The 24,938-nt window shown below is 39.5% G+C and overlaps 1 protein-coding gene across 1 annotated transcript in view; it reads right to left on the bottom strand.

Annotated features, from left to right (window-relative positions):
* The window catches only part of MCF2L2 (MCF.2 cell line derived transforming sequence-like 2), a 199,538-nt gene that overhangs the window by 77,760 nt on the left and 96,840 nt on the right, over positions 1 to 24,938 (bottom strand). Inside the window, exons 13-15 of the mRNA XM_061192749.1 lie at positions 22,798 to 22,975; positions 18,019 to 18,110; positions 4,460 to 4,545 (exon numbers count right to left, since the gene is read on the bottom strand). Of these exons, the coding sequence (XP_061048732.1) occupies positions 4,460 to 4,545; positions 18,019 to 18,110; positions 22,798 to 22,975 (356 nt within the window). The remainder of the gene's footprint in view (positions 1 to 4,459; positions 4,546 to 18,018; positions 18,111 to 22,797; positions 22,976 to 24,938) is intronic.

The following is a 24,938-nucleotide window of genomic DNA, read 5'->3' as shown; positions in this document are numbered from 1 at the left end:
TGAGTTCAGCTTTTAAAATTGAGAGTATTAAACATCAAATCGAAGCTGTAGTATTTTAAAAAAATCTACTCTTTCATCACAACAACTGTCAGAGGTTATCTTCAACTTATAAATATTTCCAACTTCAAAGCAGAATGAAAGTGATAGAAAAGTCACCAGAATGAGATTTAAAGCATTTGTAAAGCTGTATGTTTCTTGTAATCAAAGAGATGTGGCTGAGTTCCAATAGCGCGTTACATTTATTTTACAGAGCAGGATAAAAATGTGGCTATGATGCAAACAACCTCCCCTCACTACAGAAAGAACTAGGTGATGTCTGTTGTTAGGGGGATTATATGAAAGCCAAAATAGGGACTTCAGCAAAAGCAGTTGAACTGATTATAAACCCTTTGTCTGCAGAGGCTCCTGTTAGGGAAAAACTAAGATGTATCACTTAATAAGATGTCTGAAACATGCAAAAAAATTAAAAAAGGAATTCTCAGTATACACAACTGGATGATGATATGTATAATTTGTTGCAGGTAGCTTCTCAATGTTTACAGAAATTTTTTGTTAATTTTTTTCTATTTTGAAAATTGAAGCTTGTTTACATTGATTGCTCAGATAATTAAAAAATTTTAACTCATGTCAAAACTATGGTATCAAACATTCTAGTTTGTAGTTACTTTCAGAGTAGGTTCAGGGTTTTTAAATCATTACAGTTTAAATTTTCTGACCAATTTAAAAAACTGTAGAGAACAAAAGCGCATTTTGACAAAGCAGGTTAATTTTTATTAGTTGATCCTTTAATAACCATTTGCCTTTTGGCCATATATGTGCCCTGTGTATCTATACTTGTAACTGTTTAAATTTACCATTGGTTGAAAACATCAGTGTCTCTCTGGCCATCAAAATGATCTTGTTTACAGCAATACTTTTGTGAAACAGTTATTTATTTGTGAAAGAGCTCCCCTCAATTGTGCTCCTCTTTTTATTTTTGCTTAAAATAGAATGAAACAGTCAAATATGAAGGAAATATGAAGGCACTTCCTTTTTTTAATAAGAAGGAAATTGCTAGACTCTTCCTTCATCAGATTTAAAGTACTGAGAAGAATAATTGTAAATAAAGGATTCCAACCTTTTAAAAAGGAAGGAAAAAACTTTTTGGTGCTCCAGTACAAGGCTGTCTTTTAAAAATCATCAATAAAGGGAAAATAAACTCTTAGCCTGGATGGTCAATTGATAGTTATACACAGTGTTATTGCTAAAAACTTTTTACCTCTTGGTTGGTTTGCGTCTTTTTTCCATATTATTAATTTTATACCAAAATGTTAAATATTTATATTATTTGAATTTTGCTCTTATATGGCAAAATAGAGGGTTTTTAAAAATAAATCTATGATTTCCAATAAACAACTTGAAAATTGTCAACAGATGTGTATTTTCGCAAAGGTTTTTAAACTCCTGTGTGAACACCATTTGTTTATATAATCAACTAGTTCTGTTTAATGTCAGAGAGGTCTGTAGTACATGATCGTAATCCTATTTCCTGTTCAGACTTGCTGCTGTGCCCACGATAGAGGATTATTGTGTCCTCTGCATTGTGGAGCCATCTAAAGTGCTTCTTTTGTTTGTTGAAAGATTTATGCTGGAATGTCTAAGTGGGGGAATTCTTCTTTCCTAATAGATTGTTCAGGAAAAGATGAAGTAAGAACCTATCTATAGGGCTTCCCTGGTGGCGCAGCGGTTGAGAATCTGCCTGCCAATGCAGGGGACACGGGTTCGAGCCCTGGTCTGGGAAGATCCCACATGCCGCGGGGCAACTGGGCCCGTGAGCCACAACTACTGAGCCTGCGCGTCTGGAGCCTGTGCTCCGCAACAAGAGAGGCCGCGATAGTGAGAGGCCCGCGCACCGCGATGAAGAGTGGACCCCGCTTGCCACAACTAGAGAAAGCCCTCGCACAGAAACGAAGACCCAACACAGCCAAAAATAAATAAATAAATTTATAAAAAAAAAAAAAAAAGATTGGCAGGTTAATACACATTAAAAAAAAAAAAAAAAGAACCTATCTATAGCCATGGTGCCTTAAGACACCATTTGAAAGGTCATATTTTCCTTTTATTTGATATCGTTAGCTATCCAACAGTTGATTCAAATTTAGCCCTAGTCTCTTAACGTTAGGAATAGTCTTAGGCCTGCTCTGCAGTGTTTGGTGTTTCAGTATATCTGTACATAGTATGTGCTCATCTGCTTTTCACCTGATTCTGGCTTGATTCTTCGCATAGTACATGGTGTGATTCAATCTATATATTTTTTAAAACTTGGAAGCCTCTGAATTATTTGGTTGTAGTAGAACTTTTACTTGCAAGGCATGGCTGGGGTGTTTGTAGTTGGGACTAAAATGATGACTCAGAAGAGTTAAGTTGACCTATTTTGGGGACTTTAATTGAATACCATAGCTACAGTGAGAATCAGATAGGGTTACTCATTCTTCTGTAATAATGAGAGAAATGTTAGGTGTCTCCTTGACTCTGCTTTCCCTGCAGTGACTGCATTCTGCAGTTGGACTAGCCTCAGTCGCAGCTTTCATCATGATGTTCCTTTGCTCCAGACCTCAAAGGCTCCTTACTGCCCCAGCATCAAATCTAATCTCTTCTACCTGGTTTTCAAGGCTTTATCTAATCTTCTTTTCCTCCTTCATTTCCTGTAGCTTTATTTTTCCCACTGCCGCTATTACCCATCACAGATCTCATTCATGACCTTACCTTGCATAAATTGGTTACCCTTGCCAGGAACACTGTTTCTCCTGCAGCTGTTGAAATCTTGGATTTACAACCCTACCTTTGCTCCTCCATTAAGCATCTCCTCCCCTCCCTCTAAAATATATACTTAATCAAATATTTTATTGTGCTACCTAGGAATCATTTCATGTGTTTTTTCCTAGTTAAAATATAAGTTATAAAGGTAGGGACTATGCACAGTGCTATCACATAGTGCTTAGAATCATTATTTTTTCCAAATATAATAAAGTAATGTTATTCTGGCAAGCCATCCAAAAATGAAAAGAGATTAATTATTCAGAGCCCTTAATGGACACTATCTGGTATAACATTTTACCTGCACTACTTAAAAGCTTATAATTCAACAAAATCTGAATGCTTACTATGTGCCAGGCATATTGTACCTATCAACTCTAGCCCAACAAATTTGTATCAGTTATACATAAAAACTCAAATCTATAAAATCAAAAATGAATAAGGAAATATAGATTAAACTGTTGCAGCAAAGATGGTGATCTTATAGTATTTATTCAAAGCTGGCGGTAGAACTAAAACAGTAGTCTTATAGATTCTCCTGTCTCCTTAATCCACTGGCTAATTTTGCCTTTTCTCAAAGTTCTTTTGCAAGAATCTTAGATATTTTTGTTTCATTAAATGCTGTAACTTCTCCCATTTGCATTTCTCATTAGAAGTATGATTTAATCATTTCCTGTAAATTAATACAATAATTCATCAAGGATTCATTATAAGAACTATAAAATTACAATTATAAAAGTAAGTATGGTTGTAGTAATAGAAAAGTCCCCAATGATATACTGTCACTTAAGGAAAACAACAGAATACATTGCCAGGTGGTGCTTTTCAGACATAACCCAACTAAATACACTTTCAGATATGCTGAATTGGGCCATTTACTATAACTCAAAGGTATATTTCAACCAGTAAGAGCCCACGTTTCCTTGAGTACACCTTAAAGTGAAAGACTAAGAAGTAATCTAATTAAACTAATACTGGCTTTAATCAAGGGGCAAATTCCTAAAGATGTTTGTTCATTCATTCTACAGGCATTTTTTTGGAGGCCTGCTAAGAGCTAAACATGACAGACCCTTGGGATAAAAGCAGCTCATAAATGAATAAGTCAAATGGTGTGGGTAAAACAATGTGACAAAGGCTAGAATAGAGGTAATGATGGGGATTCTGAGTACAAGGAAAATTTTTTAAAAAAATGAATTTCCTCTCATGCTTTTGGTCTTAACTGCCATAATTTAGGCTTTCTGATCTGCAGAACATTCACATGCATGCAAACACCTTGCTGTAGGCCAAAAATAGCATTACATTTGTATAAATTGTGTTTATGGGGAACCTATATCCTTTAAATGCTTTAAAACCAATAATTCAATCAATATTAGCAATAGTTTTTCATTTACTATTTTCTTGATAATACACTGTTTTTAAAAACTGAGTATCTTGGGAAGCCTGGTTTATGAGGTGCCATTTTCAGCCCTTGCTTGTTGCTTTTATGAGATTCATGAGTTTTTTTCTCCGGTACACAATGAAGGTTAGTATACAGAATATGTGATTTGATCTAGGAAAGATAAGTGATGAGATTTAAAACAGAGCATACCCTACCCTCCTCCCCCATTACCCCCACACCTCTAAAGGGTTAAAATGACTTCTACAAAGAGATGTGCAGTCTTACCTGCTGGGGGAAAGATTTTTGGAACTGTCAAGCTGCTCTGGCTCAGGGTTCTCCCCATCATGACTGCTTTCAAGTATTTCTTCATTCTGAAGTGAAAGAAATTTTGGTAAGATCATCTATTTGTTTGGGGGAGGAGGGCTCTTACCTATATTTTTCTATTCCTAAATGTCTTTGTTTTGCTGTTGTTTTTAATTTTCTAGATAAGCAACATATTCAGTTTCTCATCTTTCTCTTTCTTTCTTGGGTTATCCCCAACCACTCTGTGGATCTTTTACAGTTTCCCGTTGAGGCTTCCTTCAGGAACATCAAAAACTCATTCACAAAAGCAGGTATCCTTTTTCCTTAATAATGCAGGGACTATTAACATTGTACTCTTCCCCCTTCCCTGCTGATACACAAAAATGATTCAGAGTTTGCTACAAGGGACAGCAAAGGGATCATTTGATCCAATGTGTTTTGTTTTTTTTGTTTTTTTTTCCGGGTAAGAAATCAATGTCTGGAGAAGTTGTGGCCTGCCCAAGCCCAGAGAGAGAGCTAGACAGAGAGGAGATAAGTCCAGGGTCCACTTTCACCGGCTGGTAATCACAAGTCCGTTGCATCACACTGCCTTCTTAGGCCAGTGCACAGTGGTCACCAGTGCTGGCTTAAAGCCAGCTGGTAGTCGGAAGCCCTGCTCCACTGTGTGCCACCGCTGAGACCTTGGCGGCGGGGGGAATCCGGGAGGGGCCAAAAGGAGGGAGGAGACGCCAGCCCTACTCTGTCCTGCCAACCTCCCAGAAACCCTCATGCTGGGACCCATCTTGGCTGAGAGATGAAGTGCCACCAGGAAAGATCCTGAGTCAGACCAAATATGGGCCAAGCAAGATGACTGGCCAGAGACAACATGGAAAGCTAACCCCATTACCATAAAACCTAAGACTGCAAGCCATGTGGCAGAGCAGTTCTCCTGGGTTCCCTTACCCTACTGCTCTCCGCCCGGGTGCCCCTTCCCAATAAAGTCTTTTTTTTTTTAAACATCTTTATTGGAGTATAATTGCTTTACAGTGGTGTGTTAGTTTCTGCTTTATAACAAAGTGAATCAGCTATACATATACATACATCCCCATATCTCCTCCCTCTTGCATCTCCCTCCCATCCTCCCTATCCCACCCCTCTAGGTGGTCACAAAGCACCGAGCTGATCTTCCTGTGTTATGCAGCTGCTTCCCACTAGCTATCTATTTTACATTTGGTAGTGTATATATGTCCATGCTAATAAAGTCTTTTGCTTTGTCAGTAAGTGTGTCTCCTTGGACAATTCATTTCCGAGTGTTAGACAACAGCCCACTCTCGGGCCCTGGAAGGGGACCCCCTTCTGTAACAGCACTATCTGCTGCATAGGGTTGCAGATCTTTTTCAGAACACTGGGCGGACTTCCCTGGCAGTCCAGTGGTTAAGACTCTGCGCTGCCAATGCAGGGGGCACGGGTTCGATCCCTGGTCGGGGAACTAAGATCCAACATGCCAGACAACGCGGCAAAAAATTAAAAAAAAAAAAAAAGTTAAAAAAAAAAAAGAATAACACTAGGCATTTAATTCTCAAAAAGAGACAAGACTCCCACTCAATTTACTTTCAAGAAAATATCATTTTAACCAGGAAGTGAATTTGTATATCATATTGATAGCAACGGGAGTATTATAAGGGTATTAACCAATAATGAACAAGTAGATAATTAGCCAGCATTTGAATTCTTCCTGCCTGCTAGGTTCTGTTTAAATGAGTTATTTTACATTCTCACAAAAGGGAGTATAGATTTAGAAAGGGCCCTCTTGCAAAAGTATTATTAAGGGAAATTTAATGAACAAACATAAAGATTCCTTGTAGATTAGAGCTAAAAGTTGGACAATGAGCTTTTCCCAGATTCAGATGAACAGATAGGAAGAACCTTGCAAAACAGGTGAGAGTTACAGGCTGCTCAGTTAGTTGTAGACAATGCAAGAGAGTCCTCTCCCTGGATTAACAGAGAGCAGTCAAGGTAAGGCTGTTTCATTATCCACAATGCAGACCACAGAGACAGCAATTTAAAAGTGTTCAGTGTATGAAAGAAAACCATGGATTTTCTATCTTTTCATAGATGTCTTCCCAAATCTGGTATCATATCCAGAAAGCCAGCTAACAAATAAAGGAGGATGTGGGATACTAGTTTTGTTAATTTAGCTCTAAAATACAAGAGCAATCTTACATTCAGGTTCATATTTTTTCTTTTAAAATAGGATATCATTTCAATAAGAATCTAAATTTTTAGTTCCCTCTCTTAACTATATTTGACCAGAGACTAGAATATATTTTTCATTTCAGTCAATATACAGAAGTAAATACCAGTCCCTGGATTCAAACCAATCTAGGTATTTTCACTACACTACCAAAGCTCTTTCTTCACATTTTCTATGTAATGTTGAACTAATTACTATGGCAGTTAATGTTACATTGCATCCCTTTCTAGTTCCTCCTCTGTGATGTTACTGTGCCAGAAACACTCACTGGCCTTTGAGCCTTATTCATCTTTGAATCCACAACATGCAATACCCTCAGAAAGAGTAACTACCATTATTAACAAAACTCCCTCTCACTGTAAAACTTGCTTATGCTTGTGAAATGAATTGGGCTCTTTCCAACTCTATTGATCTATTGTTAGTATGGTGGATTGTAGAGTCTCTTATTTCATGACACCCTAGTATAGTGATGGAAAAATAACAATGACTTAAGGTGCAGGTATGGGCTTTATCATTTTATACAGAATGATAACATCCCTCTAATTTATAGACTTTGTCATGCATGAGATGACCTCATGGGCTTGCTGAAATGCTTAGGCATGGACTTGGTCATGTCAACCCATATTCTTGTGGCCACATGTCAGACAGTTGGTGTCAGGGTGGAGGGAGAGTCCTCTGTCAATCAAGTTTGATGGAATACAACACCCACGTTTTTGAGAATGTATGGGAAGGATCCACAGCAGATCTGGGGACTTTTTTAATAAGAGCCGGCAGTTAACTGCACTGTATACCAGTGTTTTGCTAAGGTTTAGATGGATTAGTTCTGGTGCAGTGGCTTTAAAAACTGACCACAACCCACAGGAAAAACATTTACATAATAACACTTATACACATATATTGTGATTTATAATAAGAAATATATATTTGGTCTTCATCCTGTTTCTGGCACAGAGCTCCTAAAACCCTTTACATTTCTTGTGATAGAGTGTCTTGATATTTATAACAAACCCCTTTCAACCACACTTGAGTTTATGTTAATGAGGTAACTATTAGGAAGCACCTACAGCCAGCCAGTCTCTCAGAAGCACAGGTGACAACCTGGGTTTGCAATTGGCCTCTGAAGGGGCATGGGAGCAGTCTTATAAGGCCGAGCCCTCAATGTTTGGCATCTGATGCTATCTCCAGCTAGACAGTACAGAATTAATTGTTTGTTGGTGTGGGGGAAAAAATATACAACAGATGTACATATAACTGAAAAATGTTTGTGTGATTTTGTGATGGGATACATTCTATTTTTAAATTGTATCCCATTCCCTTGTTTATTTATTTATTTTTTTAAAATGCTGGTGAACCCACCAAACTGAGTTCACTATCACCATTGTGACCTGCAATTTGAAAACCTCTTAAAGAGTGAAAAGAATGCAAACTGAGGTGTGAGAGGTAAATCTGGGTGGGAATCCCTGACTTACTTTTAAAGAAGTGGCCTTGGGTAGCACCTTAGTTCTCTATCAGTAAAATAGGGGTATTACATCTGCATCAGAAGGTTTATGTGGTAATTAGAGATAATGTATTAAAATGCTTAGCACAAAGAAAAGAATAAATGACATTTATGGTTGGCTCTTTAATATCTACTGTGTGGGGATTACAATAGGTAATTATGTAAAGCACTCAACATGCTGACCTTCAGTAATTGCTGGATAGTTGCTACTGGACCCCATATTTCTCACTAGCTGGGAGATGTTGGCTGTCACTTAATCTCCCTGGGCATGCATTTCCTTCTGTGTAAAATGAGGGAGATGTTTCATTTGGCTATGAAACGTTTCTCTGCTTATAATATAAAATACCAACATAAGTGCTGTTGCTTCCAATTTTGAGATGAAAGCTCAATTGTAGCCAGAGTACTTTTGGGAAAATTTTAAATTAAGCTTCCTGAAAGCTCTAGGAGGAAGAGAGCATATTCAAATAAATGCTTGCTTTTTTCAAATATTGGTCCTTTGATTCAAATAATGGACCGAGAAAACTGACCGCAGACCAACCCACCAATTGCTGCTTTATTTCTTTGTTAGGGTTTCCTTATGAGCCTCAGTGAATTATACAGTGAGGTGATTTTAAAGCAGAGCACTAAGTTTCTTGTGAAATCATATCCTGTTTCCCTTCAGTCACCCTGACTTGGGGATGCTTCAGGGCACCAAAGAAGGGATTTTCTCAGTCAACTGCTTTAAAAGGGAACCAACCCATAAACTACTCTGTTGGGAGGCCAATCAGGTGGGAGACTCCCTCCTCCTGTACGTTCCTTTTATTCTGAAGAAAAAGGGTGGCAGTGAAGGCAGGCAGGCTGGCAGCTGCTCCAGGCCCAGCGTCACTCCCTGACCCCCACCTGCACCCTAGCCTCTCTCTGGTTTCAAAATGACACCAACCCACATGCAGGTTTTCTAGGATCACCTTTAATGATGACTTCCTGTATCTTCTCAGCAACATAGAATCTGTTTTGTCTCCCCATATTTTGAAGAAAGACATATTTTCAAAATTTGAAAAAAAAACAGGTGAAGTGCCAAACCTGAAGGAATTTTTTGTAAAAAAAAATTTATTTCAATTTCTCTGAAGAATCTATCTTTTTTAAACTTATATTTTAAAAATTATCAAGAGGTAATTTTCAATTGATTATTAACATTTTTTTTCTTCCCCAAAGGAGAGAGAGCAACATTTGAAACAGAATCAAATTTTTCCCTCAAGTTAGGTGATTTCCCATTATGATTTTAGGAATGCTTGGAGAGCAATTTCAGCTCCAACTCTTTTAAAGAGATGGTATCTGGTAATTTAAGGTAAAAGTATGATTTATTATATTATCACATTTCTTAAAAAGGAAAGCTGCTAGACCTAATTCTGAGAGAGAAAAGGTAAGGCAGATAAGGAGCTGAACCACCCTCTTCATTTAAAGCATGAAGAGTGGTCATTGAAAGAAGCGTTTAAGGTTATTAAGTCTTTTCTGGGATTGTAAATTAATTATGAAAACCTGAGAAAGTAAAAGAGGTATGACAAGTAAGAATCACTGAATAATTATAGAATGGCACAGCTTAGAGGAGGAGAGCAGGAAGGAAAGGAAAGGAAACCTCTCCAAAGGGCAGTCACCTCCAGCCTCAGTCCAGGGTGGCCTTAGAGACACTCTGTTTCCCAGAGTGAAAAACATCAGCCTTGGGAAAAAGTAGCCTCCCCTCTCCATTGCTGGAACTGCTGGGGAAGGGGAAACCCCACCCCCCCGATTTTTGAGATTCAGTGGGTTCTGATGTGGAGAATAGGAAGGACTTCGGAAGAACAGGAACCACCTAGAGAATCTATCCTTCAAGTGAATTCCTACCCGGCTGGTCTGTCCTATTTGCTCCCTCTCGTTGGCCTTTTTCCAGCACATCTTTTCGTACACTTCACTGGCATTGCCTGAAGAAGCCACTACCTAAAGATTCCTTTAGATAATAGGGCAGTCAGTCCGTTTTAAAAGATGGCAAGTGTTTGCAGGAGGGTTAAGGGGCTGTCAGTCACTCAGCCATGCATTGCTGTGAACTAGCTCATTCAGATTTCTCCCACTTCTAGTCCAGATCAGCTGCATTGGGAGGAGACTTCCAAGAGGGAGGGGAGGGGTGGCGAGGTAAGAGGAAGGTTTTAGGACATTTTATAGACTGAAGCCCTTTGGAGGGCTTGAGGAGACAGGCGTAACTGGTCCTGAAGCTTTGTGGAAAGGGGAAACGACTAGGGAAAGATAAGGAAATGGGTCCCAGATGAAAACTTTACAAAATTTTTCCAGGGTCTCTTTTATCTAAATCTTGAGTTTTGCAGCTAGACTTGTTAGTAATTAGTTCAATGTTCTTACTGGTTAAATTGGCATTTATAGGCTGGACTAATACTCTAAACATTACTTATAGTCTTTGTTTATGGGGGAAATGTTTTCTTAAAAAACTGCAAACATTGCAACGTTGTTTTACCAATGATATGCAAGTCTGTAGTTCTGTTAAAAATATCAGAAAGTGAGAAACATGTCACAAGATACCTTTCTCCCATTCCCAAACCAAGAAAATGTGGAGGAAATAAGTAAGCCAAGGACGTTGAAAAGAAGTTGTCCATACATCCTGAATTTTCTCAGACTGTTTGATTTCATGTGATTTTAACTTTAATGCATAAATGTTAATGTAACAATTTTTACATGTCTGTAAATCTTACTTAACTCATAAATAAAATCACAAATTTGAAAAATGCTTTATTAGATTTGCAAAAGTGCCCTAACCTAGTTAATTTCCAAATAACCTCAAGGCCAACTGGTTGACTCTTGCTGCTGTGGGGAGGAGTATAGCCCAGCTAACAGAAAGAGAGTGTGTAGGTTACTGTTATAGATTCACGAGACCACAAATGCTGGACTCAGCCTGCATAAGTGCTCACTTTCTACTGTTCCGCCGAGTACTCTATATTGGCCAACAAATTCATTCAATGAAGATTCCAAGATGGAAACCTTGAAGGTATTTTCAGTATCTTCTTTTTCCTCCCTATTAAATCTATCCCCTTATTTCTCTGCCTTGATCTATTCCTTCATTCATCAAACTTTCTCTGACAGTCTAGAGCATTCCAGGCACTGGGGAGAACACCTGGACTAATGGGTATGAGCTCTGCCCATCTCCTTTTTTGCCACGGCCACGGCTCTCAACATCGAAGTCTCACCTGGACTGTGACAACTGCTGGCAGCTGGTCAGCCTGCCTCTCTTCATCTAATTTACTCTTCATTGCTGTACCAATGTCAAACCGATACACAAGTGCCCTTGCTGGCAACAGCCCTCAACCAAAGCCTTCAGCAACCTGCCTTTGGTCTACCTTCCCAGCTTTCTTGGACTATTCCCAGAATAGCCTATGCTCCCTTCAGACTTCTGAGGCTTTACATCCTTCCCCATCCTGGAATGCCCTTCTCTATCTTATCCACCTTTCAAAGTTGTATTTATTCTTTAAAATTAAGTTCAGGGACTTCCCTGGTGGTCCAGTGGTAAAGAATCTGCCTTCCAGTGCAGGGGACGTGGGTTCGATCCCTGGTTGGGGAACTAAGATCCCACATGCCACGGGGCAACTAAGCCCACGTGCCACAAGTACTGAGCTCACGTGCCTCAGTGAGAGAGCCCGTGCGCCACAACTACAGAGCCCACGCGCCTTGGAGCCCATGTGCCTTGGAGCCCGTGTGCCACAACTAGGGAGAAGCCCGCGCGTGGCAATGAAGAGCCCGCGTGCCGCGACTAAGACCCGACGAAGCCAAAAAAAATAAAGAAAAATAAATAAATTTTAAAAAAACTCTTAAAAAAATTAAGTTCAAATGCCACCTCCTTTGGAAAAAAACACCCCGACATACTTGCTATGAACTGTTCCCTCTTCTGCCTTCTAACACATTATATTCCTTTTACTAGAGGTAGGTCATTCTGCTTTATATTATAAATTATTGGAAATATGTTGTTTCCCCCATGAAACTTGTAAGTTTCCTGAGTTTAGGCCCCACGTTAGAATTGTTTCCCATAGGTGACCCATAGCAATTGCTTTGATATATATTAAATTGAGCTGAATAAGCCACCCAAATTGGATACATCAAATATTTTAGTCATGTCCATTTTTTATTGATGAGAGGGCAAAGCCAACAGTGGTCTTACTGTTATTCTCTCTTTTTTCTCATGTAGTTCCCTCAGTGAAAAATACATTCTCATACATTAATTTAGTCACATCCTCACTCTCCTGCATTTTGGACTCTGTATTAGCCTAAGAGATCCATATCTACCTTAATGATTTCTTCTTTATCCCAATGGCCTATGAATATAGCCTCTAGGCCAATGTGACCAAAAGTGCAGTCCCTTGTACCACCTGCAGTCTAGTCACCAAATGCATAAGTTAAAAAGTCGTATTCCGGGGCTTCCCTGGTGGCGCGGTGGTTAAGAATCTGCCTGCCAATGCAGGGGACAAGGGTTTGAGCCCTGGTCCGGGAAGATCCCACATGCCACAGAGCAACAAAGCCCGTGCGCCACAACTACTAAGCCTGTGCTCTAGAGCCAGCGAGCCACAACTACTGAAACCCGCGCACCTAGAGCCTGTGCTCTGCAATGAGAAGCCACTGCAAGGAGAAGCCCGCACACCGCAACAAAGAGTAGCCCCTGCTCACTGCAACTAGAGAAAGCCCGCGTGCAGCAATGAACACCCACCGCAGCCAAAAATAAATAAATAAATAAATAAGATAAAATTAAAAAAAAAAAAGTCATATTCCTGGACCCTAACCCAGACCTCCTGAATCAGTGTCTCTGTGGGTGGAGCCTGAAAATCTGCATTATGAATAAGCTTCTCAGGGTTGTAGTACACAGGAAACCTTGAGAATCTTCATTCTAGATATTGTTCAGAGAGCTTGGCTGGGGAGATCAAGATTTGGTGGATTTTTTGAATCTCTAAGAATGACCAGACTTTAAACATCACAGAAAGTGAACAGTGAAATGTGCTTATGGTTCACATAGTTCTCTTGGTGAGAAACAGAAAGGTAAATGAAAGATTTTGGGATTCAGAAGAGTGAGAAAGCAAAAAACTAAATTTGGCCCTGATCTCTTATCATTTGACAAAAAGATACATATTCGAGATTAGGAGAAGCTATTTAATTTAAGACCTGAATCCAACCTTCCTTCAGCTTCTTTTCATCTTTTACACAAAACATTCTATCTGTAAACATAGGATTAAATGGGAAACTAACATTACTAAGAATCTTCTGTATGTCAGGCATCATGCTAGGTGCTTTCCATATATTTCTCATTTAATCAGCCACCTGTGAGATTACTTTATTTAACTCCATTTTGCAGAAGAAGAAATTTAGGGGATGAAAGGCTAAGTAAACTGCTAGTTAGGTAGATTAAGTAAGTAATCCGGTAGACAGGTTAAATTAGATAGATTAGGAAACTGCTAGATTAAGTAAACTGCTAATTTCAGATTCCAGTTCGATCATTTACTAGTTGTGTGAGACTTGGGGAAACTCACTTAGCTCCTCAGAGCCTCAACAGCATCACAGATAAAACAAAGGAGACATCATCTTCCTCACAGGGTACTGAGGACTTGAGATGAAATCAGGTACACACAGCACCCAGCACAATGTCTGGCCCTAAGTCAGTGTTAGCAACCCTTCCCTCGCCTCTCTGTTCTCTTCCTGCCTTGACTTTTTTTGTTTTTAAAAAATTTTTATGAAGGAGCCTGTTTGCCCAGAAGCATGAAAAGACCTCGCTATTTTCAACGACTTTAATAGATGCCCAGGAACACTGTTCGTTGGTGCTCACACAACCAGTAGCTCTTCCTTTTTTCTGAGGGTTGACATGCAGGAAAAAGAAATCCTCATCAGCCTTTGGCTTCTTTCCACCTCCAAAGAGGCCGTGATGTGAGCACCCCAGGGAAAGCAGCCCCGGTGAGTCATGCTTTCAGCTTCCAACTGGTGACGGGAAGGGTAGAAAGTAGCCACATCACTACTGCTAGGAGCCACAGGGAAGGACTCCACCATGACTTTCCCAGACAGTGTCAGTGAGCCAAGCGCAGCCCTCACAGCTGCCAGATGGCCCCGAGAATCTCAGCCGCCTCCTCAAGTTAAGCTTGTCAAGTTCCTGCGAACTGGCACCCCAAGGATTCTCCTGCCGGAGAAGAGGGAACGCCTTTTTTGGGAATGAGTTCTCTGCTGATGGTAAGACCTTATCATGATTTTAGTTGCAGGTAGTGAGTATCAGTGACTCCAGCAGCAATCATGAATGGTTTGGGTTTATAGCCTTTTTTTTTTTTTTTTTTTCCCCCTGTGAGCATTTACTCTTGAGGGCAAGGAGGGGCATTTATCACAATGTTATGATTCACTCTCCTAGACTGGCTATGCCTTCATTTCATCTTTCAGTTCCAGGCCTAAGGCCAAAAAGGTGTCAGAATTGTCACCCAGAGTCAGATGCATGTTCTCCTACTTATCCTGGTCATCTGTCTTGGACAGTGGCCACAAAACACAAGCAGCAGTGATTGTTCTTGATGGTGATCAACCTCCTTGTCCCCCTTTTGGACCGTGCAGAGATGAATCTAAACCTTCTTTTCTAACCTACTTTTTTTCTTACTAGTTTTCTTACATATTTTGGAATGATGATTTCCCTGGTTATACTACCCACCTTGGAAAACACTAATTGCATTTACGGATCCTAAATTGATTTCTAAGTCCAGGATTTGGGGATTTGGTGCACAAATCCCCTTTCTTCCTATTCATAGTTTTCACGGCTGTGGATTCTGCTCACTCTTCTCATAGCCCTGGGCTTTAGAAGCAGAAGTCTGAGCAGCCACTGTTTTCCAAAATTAGGAAGTTGGGCAGCCTTTGTTCCTACCTGCTTCCTTTTCTCCCTTGACTGTTAATATATATGTTCTTTTGGGAAAAGCCCTTCGTTAAATACCCAAACAAGGCAACAGTAAGGGAAAAAGCAACACAAGCAAAGAAGGATGACGGTAGCATGTACCTGTGCCTGCTTAGCAGTACCTATGCTGTTGGTGATCTGCCTAAACACAGGGGGAGAGAGCTTCTTAGCAGGATGGGCTTGGAGCCTGAATTAAACAAATAGCACAGCAGAAGGAAGAAACCAGAAATCTGGTGGTCAGGGCTTTTTGAATTCTACTCAGCATTTTCCAACCCTGCTGGCCTCTGATTCTATCTCCACCCCTGCTCCTGCAGTGTCTATTTTTATAAGTATGTAACACAGGAGTAAATAATGAATGTAGCTTATGGAAACTTTTGGCCTTAAATACTTGAGGTCTTCCCTGAGGAAAGGTGCTTTATGTTTATTGACAATATTTCCTTTTTTTCTTTTACAACAAATAAAACAATAGCACTCGTTGTATTGTTTACAATTATTGAAATAATTTACTCTAATTTTAATTCTTATATATGAGAACCTTAACATACTTACAACTCCCACAGCATCTTTACGAAGTGTGCAGGTCATAAATATGTTGTCTAAAGATGGGCAAAGTAAGTCACAGAGATATGAAGTGAGTCCAATCACATTGTGAGTCAATGCAATGGCATATGCGTTCAGGTGCCCAATCTGGACTCTGGTGCACTTGACACGGCCCTCACCTTCAGAGATGACATTCTTTGAAGACCAGTGTACAGAAAATGGTAGAGTGATGCTCAGTTTTGAAGGTGAATTAAATCCTTTTTATATTACCTAATGATTTCACAGACTTCATGAATGTCAAGTCAGGTGAATTTTAGTTACATTTGCCCATTTCAAAAAATGACTGATCAAGACTGGATGATATACTATGAACAACTATATGCCAACTGGAAAACCTGGAAGAAATGGATAAGTTCCTAGAAACATACAGCCCACCAAAACTGAGTCAAGAAGAAATAGATAATTTGAACAGACCGATCACTAAAAGTGAGATAGAATCTGTAATAAAAAACAAAAAAACAAACAAAAAAAACCTCCCTGCAAACAAAAGTTCAGGACCAGATGGCTTCACTGGGGAATTCTACCAAACATACAAAGAAGAACTAATACTGATCCTTCTCAAACTTTTCCAAAAGGCTGAAGAGGAGGGAACACTCCCAAAGTTACTCTATGAAGCCACTATTACCCTGATACCAAAACCAGACTAAGACACTACCAAAAAAAAAAAAAAAAAAATTACAAGGCTGTATGAAATTGGAGACTGTTTCCTAACTCTGGAAGACATGGTGATGCAATAACTCCAACCATGAGGGATTCCAAAATAGCTATGACAGTGTCCTCATCTGCCCAGAATACAGAAGGATGACTGAACAAACTGACAGAAGAATGCAGCTTTCTCTCTCTAAGAAAAGTCTGCTGGGAACTAGTTCCCACATTGTTTCTGCCTCCAGGAAGAAAAGCCTAAGACTTGCTTTCTGCCTGACTCCTTAATGGTCAGTGGAGTCTCTGTGGGGGGCCTAGATTTGGACACATTGGGAATTGATGATGGATACGAACTATTGCTGAAGTCCATTTGAGCCCATGGTCTACTGGCTTCTGTTTCAGAACCATTCAGTCAGCCAGATCTTAATTTTTTAGTGAGGCAGAGGAAAGGGACCCCTTCTGGGGTTGCTGTGCAGCAACATATATTCACAATTCATTTTGCTTGGGTTTTTAAATATAATGTAACTTTACGATTATATAGTGCTTGGCCATTTTCAGATTTTCTCTTGATGCTCAAAGCAGTTTCAGGGGGTAGCTATTGTTATTCCCATTTTTACAGATGAGAAACTGAGGTTTAGAGAGGTTATGTCACTTAAGTCTAGGTCTGCCAGATTCCAAAGCTTATGCTCTTTTTTTTTTAACTTTTATTTTGAAATAATTATATAGATTCACATGAGTCTGCAAAGAAATGTACAGAGAAGTCCCATGTACTCTTCCCCCAACCTCCTTCAATGTTAACATCTCACGCAACTAGAGTATAGTATCAAAAGCATGAAAATGACTTTGGCACAATCCACAATGCTTATTCAGAGTTCACCAGCTATATATGCATGTGCGTGTGTGTGTAGCTGTATGTAATTTTGTCATTTTTTTTTTTTGATAAATTTATTTATTTATTTATTTTTGGCTGCGTTCGGTCTTTGTTGCTGCACACAGGCTTTCTCTAGTTGCAGCGAGTGGGGGCTACTCTTCGTTGTGGTGCGTGGGCTTCTCATTGCGGTGGCTTCTCTTGTTGCAGAGCACGGGCTCTAGGTGCACGGGCTCTAGGTGCATGGGCTTCAGTAGTTGTGGCATGCGGGCTTCAGTAGTTGTGGCTTGCGGGCTCTAGAGCGCAGGCTCAGTAGTTGTGGCGCATGGGCTTAGTTGCTCCGCGGCATGTGGGATCTTCCCGGACCAGGGCTCAAACCCGTGTCCCCTGCATTGGCAGGTGGATTCTTAACCACTGCGCCACCAGGGAAGCCCTGTCATGTTCTTTTTATATATAAACCATACACTGTTCTACCAATTTTAAATATGAAGTCAGATTATAGGAATGAACAAAATGACTTTTCCTTCAATAAAACAATATCTACCAACAATTATGTACATTATGACTAAAGAGCTTTTGGTTTCTATTTGCAATTAAGAAGAAAGGAAAGGATGAAATTCTACAAACCTCATCTCTTGGGAGCACTAGTCTGTGCTACGTGCCTTTATGGCACATCTTCTGGAGGTGATGGTAGGTATGAAATAGGGAAACACAATTTATTGGTTTATTGATAATTATGGCAGCAATTTTATGTCAGAAATTTCTATCAGTAAAGGAAAGGTGATCATACCTTGACTTCAAATTTAGTCTCATCATCTTCCTTTTCCACAGAGTTTAAATCCGTCTCCACATAATGTTCCTCAGATGTTTTCTGATGAGGAGCTAGAGAGACAAAGAAAACTTGCCATTAATTTGGCTTATAAATAACTCAGAGCACTTAGCCTGACTTGGACCATGTTGATGTAGTTGATTAACAAAGCTTCACTGAGCTGCTACAGTGATTTCCAAGGTAGTAGATGAAATTGGAGGTGAAGGAGAGATGCAGAAAAGAAAGAGTTCTTAATCCCAGGCACTTGATTCAAAGAGAAAAAAGTCACACTCAACACCACAGGAAACATCAAACCACAGCAAATCAGTAAATGTAATGTGGTAAAAATGATAGTTTCCATCATTCCCAATTTTAAGGCCCAGCTAAAAAGTCACTTTCTTCATGAAATCTTCCTTAACTATTCCAGACTTCATGGATTCTTTTGATGCCCTGATATTTAGCATTAATCATCTGCAATGTATAATATTGTACTTGATGTTCTTGGATTAGAAGATTCAATTCTAGGTACCACATTCTATTGAGTATATTTTTTCCATTATACAGGTAATTAATTTGTGATTATTACAGAAAATTTGAAAAATACTAAAATCTTACCATTTAAACACACTGTGATTATATAAGGGAATGTCCATGTCTGCCCTAGGCAGAAATCGTTGCTAATCTGATGATCTAACAGTTGCATTCCAAAACTGATGCAACCGTATTTTTAGTGGACAGGATGACTGTGTGAAGAATCAGCTGAGTCTAGAGGGAATTGGGCAGCCTTGCTCTTGCTCTCCCCTCTCAATCATTCTCCCTCCGTCCTCTCCTTCCCACAGGGCTCTCAGACACCTGAGAGATACCCTTCTTCAAGCTCCATGGCCATTTGGCAGTAAGACTGGGATTTGGGTAGGAGAAGCCCTGGTTATGCTTGAAGCTTCTAACCCAGCTTTACCAGAGGGCTGCATTGGGGGTGATGGCTACAAGGCTAATAAGTAAGTGGTAACTTGAATTCTTGTCACCATCACCACCCTTGTATATACAGTTTCTTTGGGAAACTCATGGGATACTTGTGATTAATCCAGGACAGGATATGAGCATTTCTGGGTCCTATGGCCAAAATGTCATCCAGCTAATGCCACCAATATCACCCTGATGCTTATCTGTGGTAGACTTGTCGGAGGTTGACTGTCTTGCCTCCAGAGGCCCCTCCCAAGCCTCAAGTTCTGTGAGCCAACTGGAAGCAGCTTGGGCTTTCTGTGGGTTTCCCATACATGTTATGTTGAAATCTGTAGTGAAGCACTGTTTGCTGCCCCGAGTTATGTGACCACTGAAGCTATTTTATAACAATGGACAATCCATTGGGCTCCTCATTCTCTACAGGATCTCTGTAACCTGAGTAATTCCAGGCATAATAACGGGAAGCTGGAAATGCATACACTAATTGGCAACACCCATGACTGAGAAGCACCTTCCCTTAACGCTAAGTACAGCGATGAAATTAAAGGCAGGGACGTGGGAGCCATGCTGCCAGCGCTCCAGTTTTGCTCTTCCACACATGAAGCATACGTTATCAAAGAGCCTTAGCTTCTTCATCTGTATATGGGGAATAATGAGAAAGCCTACATTATGGGGTTGTTATGAGGCCTTAATGAGTTAGCATGCACAGTGTTTAGATCGTGGCAAGCACTCAGTATATTTTAGCTATTATTATAGCCACAAAAGAATTTTTTCATGTTCCTTATGTACTTAAGAGAGGTTGAATGTTGTACGCAAGACACCTGGCTACCAAGAGTCAGAGCTGAGGTTCCAGCTCCCGTCTCTAAGCAGCTCTGACCATGTTCCTTACACTGTGAAATATGATAGTCTATCTTGGCACAGACTCAGTTACTAAGGAATCAGACAAATGTATCTGAAAATCCTGTTAGCGATCAGCTAGAATCCACACTTGGTGGTTAATCTCCAAAACAAAAGTGCAGGATTGTTATACAAAATGAGCTAGTTGCCTGACCAAGGTCAACAATACCTGTTCAGACATGTCAAAGATCTGTGGATCCTAGGAGGGTCATTATCTACTATGAAATCTTGTGTTCAAAAAGCTGAGAAACAATCTATCATTCCTGCTTTGTTTACTTGTAACAAACATACGTCCTTTATATAGGTATACATATAGCTGATTCACTTCATTGTACAGCAGAAACTAACACAACATCGTAAAGCAATTTTACTCAAATTAAAAAAAAAAAAAAAATGAGGGAAGCAAAGTCACCGAAAGGAGCATAATTTAGTTTTGGGAAAGAGCCCTAGATGAGAGGTAAGGAGAACCCAGCCCTGTTTCCAAACATCCAAGAAGGATGTCTCTCTGTGTGTGAGTGTTTGTGTTTCTGTGGTATGTGTGCATAAGGCTGTCTGAGTGTGCATGTGTATGCATGTGTGTGGAAAAATTCAGGAAAGAAATTCACTAAACTGTTATCAACTTTTTAATTCTAAAAAGTTTAATATGTTGTAGGAGACAGGGGACTGTAAGCTGTACTAAATGGAGAGTTACCAAAAGACCCCATAATTTTCAGATAAATAAAAACTGAAAGAATTTGTTGCAGACCTGAAAAACAAGAAATGCCAAAGGAAGGTTTTCAGCCTGAAGAGACAAGACACATGATGGTAATTCAATAAGGAATAAAGAACACCAGAAATGGTGAATAGGATGGTAAAGATAAAATTATATATATATATATATATATATATAAAATTATAAATATAAATAAAAAATATAAAATTATATACATAATTATATTTATTTATTTTTTCATTTTTTCTTCCTTTCTCCCAATTTCTTTAAAAGATATATGATTGTTTAAAGCAAAAATTATAACACAATATTGGGGTATGTAACATATGTAGATGTATTATTTAGGATAAGAATAGCACAGAGGATGATTAAAGGGCACACGGAACTATACTTTTGCAAATTTCCTGTATTTACATAAAGTGCTACAATATTAACTCAAAGTAGATTGTGAGAAATTAAGGATGCACATGGTAAGCCCTAAAAGAAACACCTGGGGAAAAAACAATGCAAAAGTTATGTATGTATGTTAAAAAGCCAGTAGAGGAATTAAAATGGAATACTAAAAAATTGGCTAACCCAAAAGAAGCCAGGAAAAGAGATCAGAGGAATAAAAAACATATGAGACAAATAGACAACAAATAACAAAATAGTAGCTCTAAATCCAACTATATCAATAATTACATAGTATGTAAAATCGACTAAACACTCCAATTAGAAAGCAGAGGTTAACATGTTTTTAAAAGGCAAGACCCAACTATAGCTGTCTACAAGAAATATGCTTTAAAAATAGAAATAGAAGAATGGAAAAAGTGTATCATGCAAACACTAAGCATAAGAAAGCTGGAATGGCTCTATTAATACCTGACAAAATAGACTTCAAGACAAGGACTATTACTAAAGATAAGAAGGGAAGGAGAGATATTTCATAATTATAAAAGGGCCAGTGTATCTAGAAGACATAATAATTATGAATATGTGCTTAATAAAATACATGAGGCAACAAATGACACATATATCATACCCAAGAGTGTTTACCCAGGAATGCATGATTGTTTTAACATTTAAAAAGAAATAATTGTAATCCACCATATAAACCAATAAAGGAGAAAAAAATATGATCATCACAATATATGCACCAAATAGAGCATCTGAAAAATTCAATAATCATTCGTGATAAAACTCCTAGCAAACTGGAATAGAAGGGAACTTCCTCAATCTTATAAAAGGCATCTGTGAAAAACTTACTGCTAACATCGTACTTCAAGGTGAAAAATAAACTTTTTCCCTGCGTATTGGGAAAAGACATGGATGTCTGCTCTCACCACTTCTATTCAACATTGTACTAGAGTCCCAGCCATCAATCATCATAAGGCAAGGGGAAAAAAAGCATAAAGATTGAAACAGAAGAAGTAAAACTGTCCTTATTCACAGATGATATGATTATTTTTCTATACAGAAATATATTCCTATTGATAGTTATATATGGTAAGTTCAATTTATTATAGGGCTTTTTAAAAACATGAAATGCCTAAGATCTTTACACTCAAAACTACTATATTGTTGAGGGAAATTAAAGAAGACCTAAATAAGTGGAATGTTATAACGTTCAAGAATTGGAAGACTCAACATTGGTGAGATAAAAGTTCTCCCCAAATTGATCTATATATTCATTCAGTGATCTATATATTCATCCCAGCAGAAACTGATAGGTGACTGTAAAATTTATATGGACGTGAAAAGGACCTAAAATAGCCAAAACAATCTTGAAAAAGTACAAAGTTGGAAGACTTACACTACCTGATCTCAAAGCTTACTAGTAAGCTATAGTAATCAAGACCACGTAGGATTGGTGTAAGGACTCATCTTTTTTTTTCTTTTTTTTCAAAGAACCTATTTTACCCCTCCATTGCTAATAGAATCTTGTGGGCCTTTTAAAGGTCCTTAATGGAGTTTATTTCACGCTAATGGTATTTGTGCATTTATATTATTCTTCTACTAGACTGTGAGCTTTTCCTGGCATACAGGCACTCAGTTTTACCTAAATTTATGTCTTCAATGACTGTACTATTCCATATCTTAAATAATATCTGTCAAAACAGTAACCATCATGCATCTTAAGCAACCATAATCTAAACCCTCATGGGCATCAATGAAACATAAAGCCACAAAACTTCTTTCCCCAAGTAACCTACCCAAGGTGGAGGGCTGGCGGATTTTTGGTGACACCCATTTTGGGGAGAACTCAGGATGCGGGGCCACGGGTTGCACTGGGCGAGTCTGTCTGGCTGCCAGTTTCATCAGACTCATTTGCCTCTTGTGAAATATTTCCTGCACATCACCCAGCTTCTGCAGGACTTTCTGGGCTTTGGCCTGTGGGAAAAAAAGCAGTTCATGAGCCGGTCACTCTGCACTGAGCCTGAGGACGTGAGGCATTCCCTTTCTCCCATCTTCCCCTCCTCCCCACCTCCCTATCTCCTCCCTCAGGTGACCCTTCTCTGGGCATCTATATGCAGGTCATCGCACATCTCACCTCGTACAGAATTGTGCTTCTAAGAGTCTGTACCTCCCACTTGATTGGCAGGGGTTGCATCTTTTTCACCACTCTATCTCCAATGCCTGAAACACTGCCTAGCACCCAGTAGTGCTCAGTAAATATATGCTGAGTGGGTAAATGTTCACTAAGCCATATCCATTCACGGTAGAAAAGGATGCCACAGGCCATGAATGAACGGCATTAGGCCAACTTATAAAACAGGAGGATTTCAAAATAAGAAATGTACCCTGAATAAAGGCCCTGATAGAGAAAAGACCGTAAGTATTCTGGGGTAAAAAGGTGGTTAAATTCTGAGGCAGGATCAAGGGAACCACAAAGATCTGTAATGAAAAGGATACACCTTTAAACTTTATTCTGTGAGACCCCTTCTTTATATATAAGTAGGAAAGAAAGAAACTGAAGAAATACCAGGGGAAAGATGAAACTCAAACATGTTCTCATAACTGACTATATGCCCTAAGGCAGAGGTTCAGGAGAACAAGAAACAAGACCTGTTTCACCTGAGTTTCCCCAAGGCCTGAATTCAGCTGAATATGTTTCTTCCAGCAGGACGTCCCTCTAGCTCTGGTGGGTCAAGGAAGTGGGTAGCCTTCTCTTTGTCATGCAGAGTCTGACATCCACCTTGTGGATGATTTTAACCACCAAACAAGGGACCAAAAATTAGAAGAGCTGAACCACCATAATCCACGCAGGGTGGTCTGAGGATGCCGAATTCCAAAAGTACAGGCTCAGCACACACCGAGGGAGGTTGCCACAGTTTGCAACTGGAAAAAGTAAGGTCTTTTCTATGCTGGGCCATCTTCTGACGAAACAGCAAAGATCCCTGAGGACTGGAGTGTTAACTATGCAAAAACTGTTCCCCTATAGCCTAAGGCTCTGCTGAGGCTGACCTCTGCACCAAAATCTGGGGCTGGTCTCACTCTTTGGAGGGTCTGAGTGCAGACCTGCACTGTCCATACAGTATCCACTGGCCACATGTGGCTACTGAGCACCTGGAATGCGGCTAGTCTGAATTGAGCTGTGCTGTCAGTTTAAATATATGCTGGATTTTGAAGACTTATTTGAAAAACGAACATAAAATACCTCGTTAAAATACAATTAATTGTACAATAGTGATTGTATGTTGAAATAATATTTTGCACAAAGGTTAAAGAAAACATTAAAAACTGATTTCACTTGTTTTTTACTTTTTAAAATGCGGCTACTAGAAAATGTTAAATTACATGTGTGGTTTGCATTATTATTTTTTTTAATTAATTAATTACTTTATTTATTTTTGGCTGTGCTGGGTCTTCGTTACTGCACACAGGCTTTCTCTAGTTGTGGCGAGCGGGGGCTACTCTTCGTTGGCGGTGCACGGGCTTCTCATTGAGGTGGCTTCTCTTGTTGCGGAGCACGGGCTCTAGGAGCGCAGGCTTCAGTAGTTGTGGCACACGGGCTCAGTAGTTGTGGCTCGTGGGCTCTAAAGCACAGGCTCAGTAGTTGTGGCGCATGGGCTTAGTTGCTCCACGGCATGTGGGATCTTCCCGGACCAGGGCTCGAACCCGTGTCCCCTGCATTGGCAGGCGGATTCTTAACTACTGCGCCACCAGGGAAGTCCTGCATTATATTTCTATTGCAAAGTGTTGATCTAGACCAGGGGTTGGCAATTTTTCTGTAAAGGATCAAATAGTAAATATTTCAGGCTTTGCAGACCATCCGGTCTCTGTCGAATCTGCCAAACTTGGCTGTCATAGCATAAAAGCAGTCGTAGATGATAGATAATACATAAATGAAAGA

This window comes from Eubalaena glacialis, chromosome 6, assembly GCF_028564815.1.
Source record: "Eubalaena glacialis isolate mEubGla1 chromosome 6, mEubGla1.1.hap2.+ XY, whole genome shotgun sequence".
Lineage (NCBI taxonomy): Eukaryota > Metazoa > Chordata > Mammalia > Artiodactyla > Balaenidae > Eubalaena > Eubalaena glacialis.
Note: the sequence above shows the minus strand (reverse complement) of the source record. Positions and strands in the feature narration are given on the sequence as shown.